Source organism: Myotis davidii, unplaced genomic scaffold (assembly GCF_000327345.1).
Source record: "Myotis davidii unplaced genomic scaffold, ASM32734v1 scaffold479, whole genome shotgun sequence".
In the NCBI taxonomy this organism is placed as follows: domain Eukaryota; kingdom Metazoa; phylum Chordata; class Mammalia; order Chiroptera; family Vespertilionidae; genus Myotis; species Myotis davidii.
The window spans coordinates 179,546-200,439 of NW_006289825.1; the positions used below are offsets into that span (position 1 = coordinate 179,546).

Below are 20,894 nucleotides of genomic sequence, written 5' to 3' on the forward strand. Positions count from 1 at the left end.
TTTCAAAAGATGAGGACCGTGGATGCTCTGTGGAGAGGTGAAACGGACATCTGTTGGTCAACTGTTACAGGGAGTGTATTTGTTTGTCCAGGCTTCAGCAGCAAGACACCATAGATTAGCAGGCCTAAGTAACAGAAATGCATTCTCTCGCAGTAGTGGAGGCCAGAAGTCCAAGATCAAAAGGTCAGCTACATTGGTTCCTTCTGAGAATGTGAGGAAAACCTGCTCCCAACCTCTCTTCTAGATTCTGGAGGTTTACTGCCAATCTGTGTCTTGAAGAAGCATCACCCCAACCTCTACCTTCATGTTTACATGGTGTTCTCCCTATATGCAAGTCTGTTTCCCCTAAAAACATCCCCTTTTTATTAAGGATGGGCCGAGGGACACACTCCCCCCGACCCCCACCCAGTGCACGAATTTCGTGCACCAGGGAGTGAGTGAGTGAGTAAGTAAAGTAAGTAAATAAATAAATAGATAGATAGACTAGAGGCCCCGTGCACGAATTCATGCACCAGTGGGGCCCCTCACCTGGCCTGCGGGATCGGGGTGAAACTGGCTCTCTGACACCCCCCAAGGGATCCCGGATTGCAAGAGGGCACAGGCCAAGGGCATAGGCCAGGCCGAGGGACCCCACTGGAGCATGAATGGGGCCGGGGAAGGGTGCAAGAGGTTGGCCAGCCAGGGAGGGACAGCGGGAGGGCTCCAGGGTGTGTTGGCCTGTTTTGCTCAGTCCCAATGGGCCGGACCCCAGCAGCAAGCTAACCTACCAGTCGGAGTGTCTGCCCCCTGGTGGTCAAAGCAGGTCATAGCAAGCAGTTGAATGGCCTTAGCATATCATTAGCATATAACACTTTGATTGGTTGAACAGAGGACCAGACACTTAGCATGTTAGGAGTGGTTCCATCTACATAATGGAATTTGGGTAACTTCATTGTTTTCTATGCTGACAGCAGGAGTATTTATTTTTTACAATGTCTTTTAAAAACAAAGGCCTTACTGCCCCAAACTCCACCCTCTGAGAATGGAAACTAATGTCCCTGGTGTAACTGCTGTCAGTGTGGACACTGAGCTACTTGTATATTCTAAAGCAACGGCCGTCAACCTTTTGGACATCACAGGACCCCTGGTTGGTGACAGCTGTTCTAGACGGTCTTTACACTGTATGCTTTAAAACAATAGAAAACCCTTTTGACTTGAAATTTGCAAAGTAATAATAATAAATAAAAAATGCAAATTACTTTTTCTCCTTCCCATATTAAGAGGTCCTTGAAAAATCTAGCTTATTATCTTGCTCCCTAGAAATATCAGGTAGACAGGTGCTATTTGAAGGACATCTTTTACTGCGCAACTACAAAATAATGGCTATATCCTTATGATTTCCATTGGAAGGAGGCTAGAATTAGTATGGAAATCCAACAGTTTTGGCAATGGTGGACTTTATATTCATAGTTTGAATCAACCCAAATGAATCCCATAGATTGGTGGCATTCTATCTGCTGTAAATGTAGGTAACTTGTCCAAGCCTGTGTCTGGTGGGCAGAAAAGAAATCCCAGAGTGGCCTGTAACAGATGGAGTTCTCCAACACTATTTTAATCCCTATCATAAGCCTATGAAGAAGGCAGCACCCACCCCCTTTCAGATAAGAAAGTCATATGCAGGCATTAATGCACTGTCAAAGGCCTCAGAGCTAATCTTCCCAACTCTCAACAGGCCGCAGAATTCAGGAAACCCTGTGTGAAGTCCAATGTACTGAGAGAGAGAGAGCAGGGGGGCGGGGAGATATTTTTCACTGCCAAATACTGCATGAAATCAGTCATTATTTGATATGTGATTACCTTTCAATTAAAATTTTTATATCCATTCTACCAAGATTTAACAATCTACTGGTTGGCCCCAAAAAGCTGATTAATTTCTAATCTGTTATCAGCACCTGTGACCATAATACTAGTATATGCATTATAGTCATCAACTAAACATTAAATTAAATCTGAAACATCTTCAATTTTTTTCTAGTGATTAAAACTTCCCTTGGATCCAGCACCCAAGGGATCTAGAGTCGATCCCACCAAATTAGAACGCAGGTCAAATATAAGAGAAAGGCTCTGTTCTCTACGGTAGAGAATGGAGGTAGACTCAAGTATCTATACCTCAGAACATCCAAGAACACAACCTAAGAACACATCCTCCACTGTGACTCTCCACAACAATCAGCACTTTAAAGCTTTAATCACCAGACTCAAAACTAACTGCAGCATTCCAGCTGCCAGGTCATCAAGGACTTTATCCTCCTCGCTCAGCACAGTCCCCACTCTGTTCCCAACTACTTCTAAATCATTTCAGTCCACTCAGAGTAACAACCCAAATCCTCTTTCTAATGACTCATCTACTCTGAATAAACACTTTATCAAGCCAAATTTCTCCAACTTTTATTTTTATTAAACATCCCAGGCACACATAAGCCACAGGCAAGCCTGAGAACACACCGGCAACACAGACCTTTGTTCTTTCATTCCTAACTCATGGTGAGGGCCTTCCTACATCTTTTTTTCCCACGATAAAGAACACTTTACTCATCAGGACATCGTTTTCCAGTTGACATCTGATGTCTATCCTAGTAATGTCTGATTGCACTATATATCTCCCCATATCCATTACAGACCAGCAAAGAAAGGTTTAACCCCAGGTCCTTAATGGCTTCCCACTCTAAGGAACTTTATGTGTATAAAGGAAGCAGTGTTCCCACAGGCAAGGTCAGAGTCTACCAACACCCAGAGGATTTTAAAAAGACAGACTGCAGGTTTCTCAAGGCACACTCAACAGCCCTGCTAGTGAGGGAGGCTGCTTAAAGCCAGTGCTAGGGGCAATTCTAAAAGGCAGGATTGCAGCATATTAAAGAGTCAGACTCTGGAGCCAGAAAGCCTGGGTCCACCATTGCTAGTCATGTGACCCAAGGGCAAGTCACTCTCTGGGCCTCAGTTTCTGCTTAAATGGGGATAACAGTACCTACACATCATGTGGTTCTTGCAAAAACTAAATGACACAACACACTGACATTATAATTAATATTATCATTATAGTTCTATTAAGAGGTCGGAAGGGCTGTAAGATTTGAATGATAGTACACAAAAATTTGTGTTATCTAAAAACTAAATTATGCTTCTGCTTACAACTCAAGAATCATCAGGGCAAATGATAAAGAACTCATCAGTCCAGCACTCTAGGGGAAACATGAACTTCATAAAAAATGCTAAAGAAACTAATCCCTTACACTTGGAGACCATTTTAAAGGGTGCAAAACATAAGCACAGGTATCTACATGATGCTTGCTAGTGTTGCAGGCAATAAGATAGCTTTAAATTTTTACCGAACTATTACTGGAGAAGATTCAGAACACAGGATGTCTCAAGAGTTTAGTGACTAAGAGAATAAAAACCTACCATTATGTCTAGCTTCTAATACTACAAACTTACAGTTTTACTGATATTTAAGGCAATTCAAAGACATTTGATTTGGTAGAAAAGTGGAAGGGGAGAATAATGTATTAAAAATGGGTCTACTGTCTAAAGGTCACACAAGACCCAATAGCCAGCAAAGAGCAAGAGGCAAGCAGGAAGGCAACACTTGTCTTACCGTTTATCCTGCCCATGTTCATCCCAGATCCAAATCGACCCATGTTTTCCATACCACCACCAAAGGGACCCTCCATGCCTGAAAGAAAATACACATTTCAGCACCATCCCTATGAGACTGCTTAGACTGATTAGGAAAAGAAAACGGTTTTCACAAGTTTCACTTGGGCATATTTTATTTTCTGCCAGGAACTTGCTTACCAAGTTTACGGACTTATAGAAAAAAACAAATGTTAGTGCTCCTTGCTTAAAAATCAGCACCCGCAAAAAAGCTGATCTGATCCATCCCTTTCATGAATCACAAACAAAGAGAGGACGAGAGAGATGAAGTGATTTGCCCAAAGACACAGAGCCAGTAAGTAAGAAACCCAGAACCAAAAGCCAAGGCACCCATGGGAAGAAAGGACAGGTTAATTTCAAGACTTAAATTTTTTTGAAGTCAAAGTAAAAGTAAAAATTTCATGCAGGGCTTAAGAGAAACAAATAGGAAAAAAGAGAGAAAATCATAACTGAAAGGGATTACATTTGCACTTCATTTTAAATTTCTTACCTCCCATTTTATTTATTCCAAATCCTATGCCTTCCATTCCCATTCCTTAAAAAGAAAAAGTCAATGCAAATTAAAATTATGTTGAAGCAGTAACATTTGAACTTAAAAAAACCACAACACACACACACAAGAAATTCTACACCAGCAAATGTATAAATACCACTGATTATGAATATATTTTAATTGTCAAGAAAAGGGGAGGTGGTGTGAGTGCCATTTCAACTGTCAAACCATCACATTCCCCAAAAAGTATTTAAGCCTTTAACAAAATAATCACCACATGACTCAAAATTATGTAGGATTCACATAGTTTAACTAAATGCTCAAGACAGTTTTAAACATGAAATCTAATTATAAGATACAGACTAGGTAACATTCATTAGAAGCTTATTTTAGGGAGAAGCATATTTAAAAATCTCTTTGAAAGGTAAAATTCTGTAAGTCAGGGGTGGGGAACTTTATTCTGCCAAGGGCCATTTGGATATTATAACTTCATTCACTGGCCATACAAAAGTATCAACTTAAAAATTAGCTTGCTATATTTGGTCAAACATTTAATTAATTCACCCCGAATGCCTTGGCAGGGCCAGACCAAATGATTTAGAGGGCCTTATACGGTCCTGGACAGACATTCCCCACTCCTGCTCTAAGTAAAAAGCAGTTCCTAGTAACACTGAGGCTTCCCTCCCCCAACCCAAGCCGCCTTTCCTCTTAGGTATCAGGTAGGAGGGTGTGGTGGTCAGATTAGTAGAGCCTCTTTGAGGGGCTGACCCAGGCTTTAGGTAGGCCCCAGAGTTTAAGCTGAAAGATAAGGAATATAAAGAACTGATAATAGCAAGGTAGAGGTGCACCCATCTTGAAATTCAAAGGATTTCAAGAAAGAAAGACTTAAGTCGGAAGTCATAAAAATATTTAATAGTATATAAATGCCTCACTGCACAGAAATGAAAATGCTGTTTAAAGTTTGTTCTACACACCAAAGCCTTTATTAGCTATTTCTTATCTTCTTTGAACAAAAACAAAACTGTGCATCACATGTCCTATGGCCTACAATAACTATGCTGTCATGTAATGAGGCCCCCCAGGCCTTTTAGCATCCATCAATGCCCCTACCTCTAGAAAACGTATCAACACCAAGGCCTGAGCCCAAGGGCGTCTGAGTAATAGACTGTGGCAGTGCTGTGGTCCCATGATCAGGAGACCTACAGTCTCTGTCACTAACTGATAGTGTGACCTTGGCTTGCCTCCTTTTATTGAATAGCTTAACTATGTCAGCTCAGAAGGTTATGCAAGGATAAAATGCTAAGGTATGATGGCTTTAGGGGGAAAAGGGATTCAATTCAGGGAAAATACAAAAAAGCAGGGGCCCTGGCTGGTTTGCTCAATGGTTAGAGAGCCAGTCTGTGGGCCAAACGGTTGCAGGCTTGATTCCTGGCCCTAATTGGGGCATGTGCAGGAGGCACCAGTCAATGTGTCTCTCTCACATCAATATTCCTCTCTCCCCGTCCCTCCTTCCCTCCCACTCTCTCTCTAAATATCAGAAAAAATATCATAGGGCAGTGATGGTGAACCTTTTGAGCTAGGCATGTCAGCATTTTGAAAAACTCTAACTTAACTCTGGTGCCATGTCACATATAGAAATTTTTTGAAATTTGCAACCATAGTAAAACAAAGATTTATATTTTTGATATTTATTTTACATATTTAAATGCCATTTAACAAAGAAAAATCAACCAAAAAAATGAGTTCGGATGTCACCTCTGACAAGCGTGTCATAGGTTCGCCATCACTGTCCTAGGGTGAGGCTTAAAAAAAAAAAAAAAAAAAAAAGAGGGAACTCTGTCCCAATTAAATCCTTATTCCTTTTAAACTACTCAATGTCCAATGATCTCAATAACTAGAGGCCCGGTGCACGAAATTCATGCACTGTGTGTGTGTGTGTGTGTGTCCCCCTCAGCCCAGTCTGTACCCTCTTCAATCTGGGACCCCTCGGGGAACGTCAGACTGCCGGTTTATGGGATCGGGCCTAAACCGGCAGTCAGACATCCCTCTCACAATCCAGGACTGCTGGCTCCCAACCACTCGCCTGCCTGATTGCCCCTAACTGCTTCTGCCTGCCAGTTTGATGACCCCCTAACCACTCCCCTGCCATCATGATCGATGCCTAACTGCTCCCCTGCCGGCCCGGTTGCTCCCAAATGCCATCCCCTGCAGGCCTGGGTCCCCCCCAACTACCCTCCCCTGCTGGCCAGGTCACCCCTAACTGCCCTCTCTTGCTGGCCTGATCACCCACAACAGCCCTCCCCTGCCGGCCATCTTGTGACCATATGGGGGCGGCCATTTGTGCAAGTGCATGACAGTGAATTTGCATATTACCTCTTTATTATATAGGATTATTTTAGTTATATATTGTTAATAACTTTTCACTCCCCGTAAGTCCCCAATCAAGGGACACTGTAATTCTCACCTGCAGGTCCTATGTTTCCCATGCCAATGCCTTTATTTAGGTGATTGGCATCGATAGGCTGCCCTCCTGGTCCTAACCCCATGCCAATACCACCAAGTCCATCTGAAAGGAAAAGAGAAAATCAGAAGTGTAAATTCCACTAACTTAGAATAAACCATGACTCTCAACAGCAAAAGAGTCATAACTGTAGAGCTCCATTTCCACCCACCTCTACAACAAACACAGGTTCTAATTCGTAACTCAACAGTTGTATACGTAAGAGCTCTCCTTTTTAAGGCTAACCTTTTACAGATTAGTTTGTGATATGTAGAAAGATGCAACTAAAAATCAGTTCACTTCAAAGTTAGAGAGAACTGTGAAGAGCTCACACAATAAAAATTGTGAGCACCTATTTGTTTCCCTAAATAAAAAGGTAACTCAAGCCCTGGCCGTTGTGGCTCAATGGTTAAAGTGTCACCCTGAGCAGCTAAGGATTGTAGGTTCGACCCCAGCCCTAATCAGGGCACATGTGGGAGGCAACCAATCAGTTTCTCTCTCCCCGCCCCTTCCACTTTCTCTTAAAAACAAAAACAAAAAACAAACAAAAAAACAGAAAAGGGTGAGGATTAAAAAAAAAAAAGGAGGGCAACTCAAGACATTAGGTGGCAAGTGTGACAAAGATGCCCACTTCCACCTGCCAATCTCTACCCACAAAGCTTCCTAACCCATGGATTAATACCCAGCCCACCCTCAAGTCCACATGCTACACAAACAGGGACCCAAGAATACAGACTGGTCTCAAAAGAGCAAACAAGGTTTGCCCTGACTGGGTGGCTTGGCTGGTTGGAGTGTCATTCTGTACACCAAGAGATTGCAAATTTGATTCCAGATCAGGAAACATACCTAGGTTACAGGCTCAATCCCCAATCAGGGCACATATAGGAGGGAAGCAATTGATGTTTCTCTCTTTAAAATCAATAAAAATAGCCTGGCTGGTGTGGCTCAAATTGGTTCAGCATCATCCCAGACCCCAAGAAGGCCACTGGTTTGATTTCTGGTCAGTAGCGGACGTGTAGGAGGCAGCTGATAAATGTTTCTATCAATGTTTCTCTCTCTCTCTCTCCCTTCCTCTCTTAAAAAAAAAAAAAAAACCTTAGCTGGTTTGGCTTAGTGGATAGAGCACCAGCCTCAAGACTGAAGGGTCCTGGGTTCAATTCTGACCAAGCCCACATGCCCAGGTTGCAGGCTCAATCCCCAATAGGGGGGTTCAGGAGGCAGCCAATCAATCATCCCCTCTTATCATTGATGTTTCTATCTCTCCTCTCCCTCTCTGAAATCAATGAAAGTTTTTTATTTTTTATTTTTTTTTATTTTTTTAAAATATATTTTGAGAGAGAAACATCGATCAGCTGCCTCCTGCACATCTCCCACTGAGGATGTGCCCACAACCCAGGTACATGCCCTCGACCGGAATTGAACCCGGGACCCCTCAGTCCGCAGGCCGACGCTCTATCCACTGAGCCAAACCGGTTTTGGCAATAAAAGTTTTTTAAATAATAAAAATATTTAATTAATAAAATCAATAAAAATTTTGAAATTTAAGAATAGTCAGTAAGACCTGAGATAGTGTAAGAAGACACTTGGCAGTGCTCTAGTTGACCATGGTCTGAGGCTTAAACCAAGAACAAGCAACTGTTTTTTAAATGGAAAAAGGTTCATTAGAAAAGGGGATGGAGGAGATAAAAGGGCATGGGGGTATAAATGGCAATAAAAAGAGACTTGACAGAGGTGTTGGAACACACAATACAATGTACAGATGATGAGTATAGAACTGTACACCTGAAACCTATATAATTTTATTAACCAATGTCACCCTCACAAAAAAAACCTGACAGAGTTCCCAAGTGTTTAATCTGATTAACATCCCTCTGTTTTTAAATTGCAGAGAAACAGCAGCAGGAAATCACCAAGGTTACTTACTCCCCAGTTACTGATGACTTTCAAGTCAACCCTCTGAAATGTGCTCAGAGACCAAAAAGCCTTGGATAATGGGCTCCCTGGGGCCCAGTGCCTGCCTGCCAAAGTTGCCAATCAGCACCACCCTGTCACACTGCAGAAAGTCAACAAGAGCCACCCCCCTTGACCCTGGATGACCACTGCAAATGATCACATTTGTTTTGACAAAAGAAATGTGGTCCTTCAATAAATATTAACTTTCAATAGATAAGCCAACTCCTATTCTTGAAGTCATTGACTTCCCCTTAATATCTGCCTCTATTATGCTTCTGTAACCATGAACTGCAAAAGCAAACAAAAGTTGGCATTCTAGTCTCTGAGGGCTAGGCATCAAACTTAAGTCACTGCTCCAGACTGTAGGCACTGACTGGCACTCCAACAGCCCCACTCCAATTGCCTTATCTGGTAAGAAGTCCTCCCTAGCAAAGCATAAGCAGTTCCCACCCTCACCCACCTCATCCTTCCCAGTCTTCCATCAACACACTGGCCTGGGTCTGCACTGCTGATTTCCCAACCCCCATGCTACAACAGGCCCTCACTCCCACTGCTGTCTGTGCCAAGGCTCAGCTTTCCCCTGTGGGCTTGCCAGATGAAGTGCCGGACTTCATTATGTATGCCATTTCCATCTATGCAGTGACCTATCAACTAGCCTTCCCCGTTGTAACAAAGATTTTTACCTGGATATTGCAAATAACCCTATTTAAAAATTTTGATTGGTGCACTTCACATACAATAACATTCATCAATTTAGAGAGTAAAGCTCAGGTATTTTTAGTATATACAGAGCTATGCAATTACCACTATCTAAATCAGTACATTTTCATCACCCCAAAAAGACATCCTATCCCCATTAGCAGTCACTCTCCCAGCCCGTGGCAACCACTAATCTACTTTCTGCCTATAGACTCACCTGTTCTGGATGTTTCCTATAGATGGGAATCAAGTCTCATCCATAGTATAACATGTATTGGTACTTTGTTCCTTTTTATGGCTGAGTAATGAATGTTCCACTGTATGGATTTACCATTGTATTTACCCACTGATCAGCTAAAATTATGCTGCTTTGTATGAACATCCATGTATGAATTTTGCAAGATAACATAGCACAAATTCAAAGAGTCATTGTAGTTTTCTGGTTAATATAAATCAAATTCAAAATCTCAACCATAATAAATGAGACACTTACGGGGAAGTTGTTGTGGACGCTCAGGAGGGAAAAAATCTCCCTTTGGTAAGGCCCTCTCATCCTGAAAGAGAAAGTAAATATATCTCAGTATTCCTAGAAGACTGTTGGCAACAGCAAAAGACAGGAACAACACCCATCAACAGACGACTAGTTTAATAAATTATGAGACACCCTCACCATAGAATACCATGCACGTATCAAAAGAAGCCTGGAGCCGAACCGGTTTGGTTCAGTGGATAGAGCGTCGGCCTGCGGACTCAGGGGTCCCAGGTCTGATTCCGGTCAAGGGCATGTACCTTGGTTGCAGGCACATCCCCACTGGGGGGGCGTACAGGAGGCAGCTGATCAATTTCTCTCATCGATTTTTCTAACTATCCCTCTCTCTTCTTCTCTGTAAAAAAATCAATAAAATATATATTTTTTAAAAAAAGCCTGGAGCCCTGGCCGGGTTGCTCAGTCGATTAGAGCATCATCCCAATACACCAAGGCTAGGGGTTCGATCCCCAATCAGGCACATACATACAAGAACCAACCAACTGCCCAGATGGTGTGGCCTAGTGGTTAAGCGTCAACCTGTGAACCAGGGCCATGGTTCAATTCCCAGTCAAGGCACATGCCTGTGCTGCTGACTCAATCCCCTGTGCAGGAGACAGCCAATCAATGATTCTCATCATTGATGTTTCTATCTCTCTCCCTCTCATTTCCTTTCTGAAATCAATAAAATGTATTTTTTAAAAATCAACCAATAAATGTTTAAAAAGTGAAATAAATCTTTCTCCCACTCTCTCCCTCTAAAAAAATCAATGAAAATTTTAAATTCCAAAACAATCTTTTTTAAAAAAAGGAGTATTTCTTGTTAAAAGGAAAGGATTAAACTATACACTCAGGTGTATACTGTGGGGATGGACAGGACCTGGATATGAAGCAAAAGCAAGACTCACATTACCGTTTTCATGCTTTTGAAACACATGAACCAATTTTTTTTGGCTTGTATAGAAATTTTAAAAATCTTTATTTTTGAGTCTTACAGATGTTCCCCCCGCCCCCGCTAAGCAATTATCTATTTTTTTTAAACTGAACAATTAAAAAACCAAACTCCTTTACAATTCCTTTTATTTTCTTCCTGAATGTGAGTGCTAACTACCTTGCCCTCACCATGTTCTAATCATGCTTGTATTAACCATTGTCTTTGGCACAGCCATAGCAAGACTAATTGAAGCACTTCAACAAAACTTTAAAGGCTGTCTGACCGAAGACTTAATTAGGTTCACAACAGATATAATACTAACAAAACATACTGAGAACTGAAAACCCAGGGTACATAATTATTCCTTAAAATTGATCACTTGTTCAAGCAGGATACTCAACTGACCTCCTGACCCTGTCAATTAGCCAACTATGCAAATAATAATATGTCTGAAACTAGAGGCCCCATGCACTGCATGTGTGCACTGGTGGGGGGAGTGGCCTGCGGGGAGTGCTGCTCATCCAGGTCAGCAGAGCGATGCTCCCACTGTGGGAGCGCACTGACTACCAGGGGGCAGCTCCTGTGCTGAGCATCTGCCCCCTGGTGGTCAGTTCACATCATAACACCTGGTCGACCTGTCGTTCAGTCGCTGGGCTTTTTTATTGTCCTATATAATAAAAGGCTAATATGCAAATTGACCAAATGGCAGAATGACCGGTCGCTATGATGCACACTGACCACCAGGGGGCAGAGGCTCAGCCAGAAGCCGGGCTTGTGACTGGCAGCTAAGGACCCCTTGGGGGATGTCTGTGGGGAGTGGGCCTAAGCTGGCAGGCAGACATCCCCCAAGAGGTCCTGGACTATGAGGGGCACAGGCCTGACTGAGGGACCCCTTCCCCCAGTGCATGAATGTTGTGTACCGGGCCTCTAGTATAGGTTAGGACAGGATGAGCAGCATGAGCAAAGGTTATTTCTGTCATAAATGTGCTCACTATTTTAACTTAAACCAGCGATTTTCAACCTTTTTTCATTTCATGGCACACAAAATAATTACTAAAATTCTGCAGCATGCCAAAAAATTTATTTTTCGCCCATCTGACAAAAAAAAAAAAGGTACACTTTTGATTCATTCACATCGAACAGATACTGTTGTGTTGGCTGTCATTTTTTTTGACAATCTAAAGGAAGAGATTTGTTGAAAGGGGGTGGGGAGGACAGGAAGAAATTAACCAAAGAACTTATATGCATATATGCATAACCCATGGACACAGAAAAAATAGTGTAGTAGGCTTTGGTGAGGTGGGGGTGGGGTTACGGGAGGGGGGACTGACGGACTGGTGCAGAATAGAGGGGGTCAATGGGGGAACAAAATCTGTAATACTTTCAACAATAAAGATAAATTTAAAAATAAATTAAGGGAAGAGGTCAGTGCCCCTGACTATATAGTCAGGTTTTAGATATATTCTATTATTATACACCTGAAATTTATATAATTTTATTAACAAATATCACCCCAATAAATTCAATAAAAATAAATAGGTATTGCATGTTTTAAAAATTATTGTGGCACACCAGTTGAAAATCACTGACTTAGACTGATCATAAATAATGGCTGTGCGTGCACTATTAATAATCCTATGTTTTTGCTACACTTGAGTGTATTTTGGAGAGCCTATTAACTTACCATTTTCACGTGCATTGGTCTATCAAATAGCAGTTGTCCATTGAACATAGCTGTTATTAAAATTAAGGCAATTTCTTACAATTCTAAAAACATGCACGGCAGGAAAGAAACAGATAAGAGAAAAATAATCCAAATGCTACCAGTCCCTCTAGTAATGAAGAGCAATTTTGATTCCTCATTACACTTTCAAGTAACTGTATCTGGTTCTCAAGTCAGCATAAAAGGAACAATAAATAAAGCTCATTCAAGGGGGAAATAAGTAAACCTCAGCTTGCAACGTAAGAGTTATGCACTTATGAGATAGTGTAGAAGCTCTAAGTGTAGAGCTTCATTCATACAACTTTACACTTCTCACCAAACCATCCTCTTAAGCACTGGCATCAGTTTTCCGTACGCATCCAATGAGCCAAGTATCCTAACATTTTAGAAGTACCATGTTTTCTGGGCAAAATACTCAGTGACAGTCTTGCCTGCATTTAGTGACTGTGTTCCTGTGTAGTAGTCTCCATCATGGCTACAAAAATGTAACTCTAGGGTAAGAGCCTATGGTGAGAGTGAGAAATGCTTCTTACAGAATGATGAGGTCAATCCACTAGAAATAGGGCCCTGCAAAGGCTTATATACGAAATAGCCAGCCCTGGACCGGTTTGGCTCAGTGGATAGAGCATCGGCCTGCAGACTGAAGGGTCCCAGGTTTGATTCCAGTCAAGGGCATGTATCTTGATTGTGGGCACATCCCCAGTGGGGAGTGTGCAGGAGGCAGCTGATCGATGTTTCTCTCTCATCGATGTTTCTAACTCTCTATTCCTCCCCCCTCCTCTCTGTAAAAAATCAATAAAATATATTTTAAAAAAAAGAAATAACCCAATTTTTCTCCAGTGGCACATTCATTGGGCTTCCCATTTCAAACCAGACTCCTCTAAAAATAAATCATTGGAAAAGACCACTTACGAGAATATGCCTACTTTCTAACCAGCCCTTTTATCTACACAGGATTAGATCAATTCCATTACAGAGAACTTTTCCAATTCCACAGAAATACATTCCCTCTAGTCACTCAGGAAACAGAAATATGCAAAGTTAACCATTTCCCCACACAAGCCTCTATAACTAACATAACATTTAGACAAACTGCTCCCCAAGAGCTGAATTCCAATAAAAGGATACATATAGCTTGCACAGCTTCAATGGACTGTTCAAAAGTAACAGTGCCTATTCCACGACTTTTTCCATCTTTATCCTCAAGAATGTCTGCCCGGACCACCACACCAGCCATACTAAAAACTTCCTTCAGTTTCTTCCAGCCAACTTTATAATCCAGCTAATCAAGGAAGGGGGAAGAAAATCTCAATGTAGACATCTTAAGAAAAACATCATTTGTATTACATGCATTCAACATGCGTTGGTTGGAGACAAGCATTAGAAAAACATATCACAAAAACTTATGAACTGTAGTAAAATTTCCCAAATAGGATTATAAAGTCTGGCCTTAACTGCCATTTACTGTCTCTTCTCTGAAGAACAGCTTAAAATCACCTCATACATTTCAAAGTAATGCTTTTTTTAAACTTTAAAAAAAAGGCTCCCCAGAATGTATCATTACCCTCCCCTCCCCACTTTCTTTTGTAAAAAATATTTCCCTTTGCAAATGACAAAGGCATTACCATTTATCCCAGACACAAGAGGGAGTGTCAGTACATAATCTCTGCTCAGAAACTTTTTCACCCTGCACCTAACTAAACCCACCAAGAATGCAGACTCAGCCACCACTTTTGTAATAAACACCAGTAACCACCATCCTCATGGGACCTCAATCAAACCTGTAACTTATGACTGCGGTGGTCATTAGGGAACAAAGCCTAACCCCAAGGCTGATTTCTTTTACATAAATCAAGAATATAACATAACCCCCTCGTAAGTTTTTCTTCTCAAACACCAAACCTACTTTTATAACACAATGATAAGACTGTTTGATAAAATTCTGATTTTTTTTTCTACTTCAAACACTGTTTCATTTACTTACATTTGCTACAAATACTGTGCTTCCAAGTCTTCCAGCCTGTAATGCATGGATAATCTCATTTGGGATGTTAGGATTATTTAGGATACTGGGTGGGATATTAATCATTCCTGGGCCACCTGGTCCCATACCCATCCCACCAGTCGTAGCCATCACCTTTTGCATTGCTCTCCTGGCATGTTCACCATCAGGATCCTAAAACGAGCACAGAAGTGTTACATTTAACTGACCCAGTGGCAACTAAACGCATGCTTGCACTGTAAGCGATATCCCCAAGATTTCAGAAATTGAGAGGTAATTTGGAAAGCATTTCTCAAAATTTTTAACAAGAAATTCAAATGAACTAAATCACCAGGCCAGGAAGAATCCCAGCCAAAGGAATAAGGAAGAAAGAAAGGATGTAAAATTTAGCTCTCAACTAAACTAAGTAAATAATAAAATAAAGGGGGAGGGTGGTGACCCAATTAGCTGACATAATCTAGAACTCCCAGATCTTCACAATGCTTGGTATAGCTGACACTTACTGATTCAATGGGATTTTGTAATTCCAGCTAACCCCATCAGTGAATTTCCCAAAAGTTTGAAAACACCCCTCTAGATCACCATCTTTCACATTATTCAGGCATCTGACTCCTGTGTAAAGTCTGGACAGGTCTTTAAAGCTCTGGTATTGACACTATTCTTGAACTCTGCCTTTTTCTGTATCATCTCCAACACACAAGAGAACTTAAACCCTACCACAATTTCCTCCCTGAGCTCTGAATATACTGATCTTCCTCCAAGAAGAACAGATAAAAAAAGAGTCACGGAGGGCCCTGGCCAGTGTGGTTGGAGCATCATCCTGTACACCAAAAGGTGGAGGGTCATTCTCCAGTTGGAGAGCTTGTGAGGCAACCAATCAATGTTCCTCTCTCACATCAATGTTTCTCATCTCTCTCTCTTACTCTCTCCCCATCTAAGTAAAATCAATAAAACATATCCTCAAGTAAGGATTGAAAAAGAAAGCCGAGGAACTGAATTAATAAAAATAAAATCTAAAAAACCCTATTCCTCAAGGGAGAGAAGGTATTTGATTTGGATTAGATATGAAAGAGGATTTGAGTCATGACAAACTCAATTTAAAAAAGAAAAAAAGCTGAAACCGGTTTGGCTCAGTGGATAGAGCATCATCAGCCTGCGGACTGAAAGGTCCCAGGTTTGATTCCAGTCAAGGGCATGTACCTTGGTTGCGGGCACATCCCCAGTAGGAGATGTGCAGGAGGCAGCTGATCGATGTTTCTCTCTCATCGATGTTTCTGACTATCTCTCTCCCTTCCTCTCTGTAAAAAATCAATAATATATATGTATATATATAATTTATATATATAAAAAAGAAAAAAGGAGGCCAAGAATAGGGATCAAGCTGGGTAAAACTACAGGTATAGAATCCTTTAAAAACAACAGAAAACCACAGGCTCAGTTTGAATGCCTCTGATAACACATGGCAGACTGGTCTAAGATCACAGATGTTAGAAGACAGGCAGCAGTCACTCAGGATGTACTCAGCCACTAATTCAAAGTTCTTACAGAAGTGACTACTGAAGCCTGTGACTGACCCTTTTCATTAAAAACACAGGCTGGCCCTAGCCGGTTTTGCTCAGTGGATAGAGCATTGGCCTGCGGACTGAAGGGTCCCAGGTTCGATTCCGGTCCGGGGCACATGCCCAGGTTGCGGGCTCGATCCCCAGTAGGGGGCGTGCAGGAGGCAACCAATCAATGATTCTCTCCCATCATTGATGTTTCTCTCTCCCGCTTCCTCTCTGAAATAAAACAAAACCAAAACAGATAGGCCCTAGCTGGTTTGGTTCAGTGGATAGAGCTTCAACCTGCGGACTAAAGGGTCTCAGGTTCCATTCCAGTCAAGGGCACATGCCCAGGTTGCCTGCTCGATCCCCAGGGGGGGCTTGCAGGAGGCAGTTGATGAATGATTCTCATCACTGATGTTTTTATCTCTCTCTCCCTTTCCCTTCCTCTCTGAAATCAACAAAAAATATATTAAAGAAAAACAACAAAGGTTAGCCTGCTCCATAAAACATAGCCCAGGACTATTTTTGTCTTTTCCTCACTCCTAATAGTGTGACAACTTGACAATTACAAACGATATCCAGTGTTTTAAGCGCTTACTTCTTTGACTTTCAGTGGTCTTCCACTCAGACTATGCTTGTTTAGAACTTCAGCAGCTTTTTTCATGCTCTCTTCCATCTTGAATTCAACAACGCTACGAAGAGTCAAAAGGAAATGAGTGAAACCAGTCCTGCAACTTAGAAGGCTCAATTGCCAATAAGTAACTAGACAATACTTACGCACATCCCTTTGGAAGAAGCCACAGACCAATCAGAAGAGCAAGGAAAGGGGAAAAGAAAAGAAAAAAATATTAAATATCAATGACAGTTATAAAAATGATTTATGTAACAAAGTTAGGTTGTTGTTTTTAATTAACCCTTCTAAGAGGAAGCTGACAGAAGTGTCTTGCTTAGCATTCCTTATTAAAAGCTGGGCTCCTTATTATCTCCTTTTCCTGCACGTTACCAGCATTGCACTAGAGTTGCTGAAGTTATAATAAGCAGACCTAAATTCAGGTTCTCCAAGAAATCACACAAACTTTAGATCTGCTTCCCTCAATCAACTCCTTACCATACTCCTCCTAAATCCATCCCTTTCATTAATTGAGCTCATCCTTTTGATTATTCTAAGCCATTCTATTGCACAACAGAAAATAGTTTATTTTCTCTTTAAACGAGGCCAATTTTAAACGTTCAGATTTTAAATATTTGTTTTACAATTTACTGGCAAAAAGGCAATCTTTTCGGAATCTTTGGTTCACACAACTTTCAAATTCAGCAAACAACCAAGAGTAACATTTTCTAGACAAGAACGCACGTTTTACATTAATATACCACCACTAAAATTCCATGCATAATTCACACACAGCCAATTCCTCTGTTAACGAAGAGACAATGCTACAATTGGTCCCCAGTTATCAAAATTGGGCATCCAAACAGAATACCAAAAAGCTCTTTGGCCAGCCATTTGGAAAAGCAGGACTCCCGTTTGCAAAATCCCTTCCCACCCCACTCAAATGTTTGGCAAAATCAAACATGGCTACTATAACATGAGCACTCACTGCCTTCCTGATTTCATTCGATTCCACGCCACCATACAGTTACATTTTTCATGTAGTAAATCCACAGAAGAAATTCTCTCAGACACTTACCCTTGACTTTCCTTCAGCGTCCATTAAGAGCTCCACGTATGTTACCTCACCAACTACAAATCAGTTTCCAGACGACACATAAACCAAGGGAGAAAAGCCAAGAAAACAATGGGAATTTAGAACAATCATCAGCAACCTTGTATGGAGCCTCTGCCTTATAAGAAAGCCCAGAAACACTCCATATTCTCTAAACCACAGAACTAGGCATTACAGGTGTGCAGTAAAGGTAGGTGAAACTCATTAACAATGTCCTTGATGTTCCTCCCACCACAAACAGATTTCTATATCAATTTCTCTGGCTGGACCTCTCATTCATGACTAGAGGCAATCCAAATCTATAGGAAAGAAGTCCACGTGATTCACTTTCTGGGTAAGGGAGAAGTTGTTTTACACATACACTCTTACTGGTGAAAGCAATTAAACAGCACACAAAGTGCAATGCCACTAGACTGAGCTCAAATGCTATTGCACAGGTGTTGTGTGCTACATGGGTAAGCAACCTGCATAATCCAGGGGGCCCTACGCTCAGGAGAGTCACGTGCTTGGTTTAATATTGTTGTTGTGGTCTTGAAATTCCTAATTTTTAAACAAGGGGGGACCTGCATTTTCATTTTGCTCTACACCCCACCAATTCTACAGCTGGTCCTGCATAAAGCAGTGGGCCCAACAACTGTCAGAAGTAGGTTGTTTGAATATTCAATCACAAAACCAGAGCAGCACCTGGATTCTCCTCAGTGAATTAAGCCAGGCTTTATTATTGCTGCCTTCTCAACTTCCTCAATAAAGAATACAGATTAAATACAAATTTAGATCTCAGTTTGGCCTGGCCGGCATGGCTCAGTGGTTGAGCGTGCCCTATGGAACCAGGAGGTCACAGTTCAATTCCTAGTCAGGGCATATTCCCCGGTTGCAGGCTCAATCCCCAGTGTGGGGTATGCAGGAGGCAGCTGATCAATGATTCTCTCTCATCATTGATGTTTCTATCTCTCTCCCTCTTCCTCTTTGAAATAAAAACAAAAACAACCCCCCCCCCAAACTTAGTTTGTAACTAAACAATTAAACAGACTCACGTGCTTCTAATCTAGACAAAGGGGGAAAAACAAAGCATTTCAAAAGATTCTGCAGATTTTCCTAAAGGTTTGGATTGCCAATTCATGACCACCATGCCCAGATGTTAAAACCCATCAAGTCAACCATTAAAATGGCTGAACTTGAAGATGGCAAACAGAAATTTAAAGCGTTAATTGGGAGAAAATCTCTAAACAGGCTATTTTTTAAACTATTATTTTTATAATGGTAAAGCCTTCTCCAACTCAGTTTTCAAGTTTGGTTTAGCACTACAAGAGTAAAAATAACCCTCTTAATGGCCTCAACAAGTCCTGCCTATTCTACCTCCTTTGCTCAAAAAATATTAAAATTATTATTGGATTTTAAAATATTGCTAGGAGATATTTAAATGTAAAATAAAATTATTTTTTAATTAACAATTTGAAAGGGATATTTATTAGTTATATATTTGCATGGCATTGAAAGCAGGAAAGCCAAGTGTTCAAAGGTTAAGTCTACAGCCTTGTCTTCCTTGTCCTTTCCTGAAATGTTTACCAAACCAGGACTTTACACAAAACAGAAAGGAGAATCAGTGCAGAGATGAAGGAAATAGGAGCGACTAGTAAATTTAACATGTGGAGTATGTACTCCTGAGGGGCAAACTGAAAAATGACCATAGACAAGGGACAGTAATACAAATCGTCTTTATTTCACCCATACAAAAGTAAAGCAATTCCAAAAAAGTTGTGGCCATTCCTGAAGCCATGTTAAGAGCCATTTATTTCAGACGAGATCGGGCGCGTTCAGGGTGGTATGGCCGTAGACCCATTTATTTCAATAGCAGCAGCCATTTGAGCACCAACAGCCCTTGTCTCCACTTAAATCAGCGGTTCTCAACCTGTGGGTCGCGACCCCTTTGGGGGTCAAACGACCCTTTCACAGGGGCATCCTAAGCGTCAGCCTGCAGACTGAAGGGTCCCGAGTTTGATTCCGGTCAAGGGCATGTACTTTAGTTGCAGGCACATCCCCAGTGGGGGTGTGTAGGAGCAGCTGATCGGATGTTTCCCTCTCATTGATGTTTCTAACTCTTTATCACTCTCCCTTCCTCTTTGTAAAAAATCAATAATATATATATATATTTTAAAAAGCCTAGTAGTGTCAAGCCAATGAATAGAGAATCCAAGTTTATTTGCTAAGAGCTATGACTGTGACTACTGCCTAATAACCTTAAAAATAAATAAAAGAATCACAATATCTAACTCAAGGATAACTGTAACTATGGTGTCAAAAGTCAAATACTGTTGCATTTGGACAGTTTCTAGTTTGTGCCCATAAAGACACTTTAGCAAAAAGATGTCATTACAACCTAGAAACCAAGCAAGTCCCAAAACCAAACTTTTCTCCATGGTCATAACCATTTTAACAAAAGCCAAGTTTAGAAATTAGGACTTTTCACCCTTAACATTCTAGTGATGAAACACACGCAACCTTCAATCCTTTGCTTAAAAAAAATTGCTTAAAATGCTCCTCCCCCCCCCACACACACACTTACATTATACTAACCCTCACTCCTCTCAGTTTAGTCTTAAGTGAGGCAGTCACTGTGGCTCTAGCATGAGCAGTGCTGTTCCCAAGGAGCATCAATTAGCAACTGCTACAGAGCTTCTCACAGACTCTGGAACAGTTGCTAATTTATACTTCCCTATAGGAAGATAATAATAAAGCACGACCTGTTTAGTAGTCAGTGCTACTATCAACAAAACTTTGAAGCAATCTGGCCATATTCAACGAAATAAATAAAAGAACCAATCAACCAGGAGTGAAGGCAGAGTTGACAAATTGGCCTTGGCAACAGTGCCACAAAAATGGAATTCACAGGTATTAATGAAAATTACTGTTGCTCCCCATCTCCCGCGTTGAACATGGATAAAATGCCAGGAGGAGACTGCTAAGACAAGTTCTATTGCAGCTTAAATATAAAAATATCTGCAGGAAAGAAACTATGACTCTGAAAAGCCTAATAATGCCAAATGTTATCACCTACCTTTACTTTAAAATGCATCTCAAAAAGAGAAAAATAAAAAGTGAATGTATA

General features: G+C 41.2%; 1 protein-coding gene across 8 annotated transcripts in view; it reads right to left on the reverse strand.

Annotated features, from left to right (window-relative positions):
* Window positions 1-20,894, reverse strand: part of HNRNPM (heterogeneous nuclear ribonucleoprotein M) — a 48,977-nt gene that overhangs the window by 12,163 nt on the left and 15,920 nt on the right. For 4 of the 8 annotated variants that reach the window (XM_006762661.2, XM_006762660.2, XM_006762659.2 and 1 more), the window contains exons 3-12: window positions 17,753-17,805; window positions 16,842-16,849; window positions 16,663-16,756; window positions 14,503-14,694; window positions 13,647-13,800; window positions 12,480-12,529; window positions 9,829-9,889; window positions 6,648-6,749; window positions 4,181-4,225; window positions 3,632-3,709 (exon numbers count right to left, since the gene is read on the reverse strand). In XM_006762661.2, the coding sequence (XP_006762724.1) occupies window positions 3,632-3,709; window positions 4,181-4,225; window positions 6,648-6,749; window positions 9,829-9,889; window positions 12,480-12,529; window positions 13,647-13,800; window positions 14,503-14,694; window positions 16,663-16,756; window positions 16,842-16,849; window positions 17,753-17,805 (837 nt within the window). The remainder of the gene's footprint in view (window positions 1-3,631; window positions 3,710-4,180; window positions 4,226-6,647; window positions 6,750-9,828; window positions 9,890-12,479; window positions 12,530-13,646; window positions 13,801-14,502; window positions 14,695-16,662; window positions 16,757-16,841; window positions 16,850-17,752; window positions 17,806-20,894) is intronic. The other 4 variants (XM_006762664.2, XM_006762662.2, XM_015563213.1 and 1 more) reach the window with 3 other exon arrangements.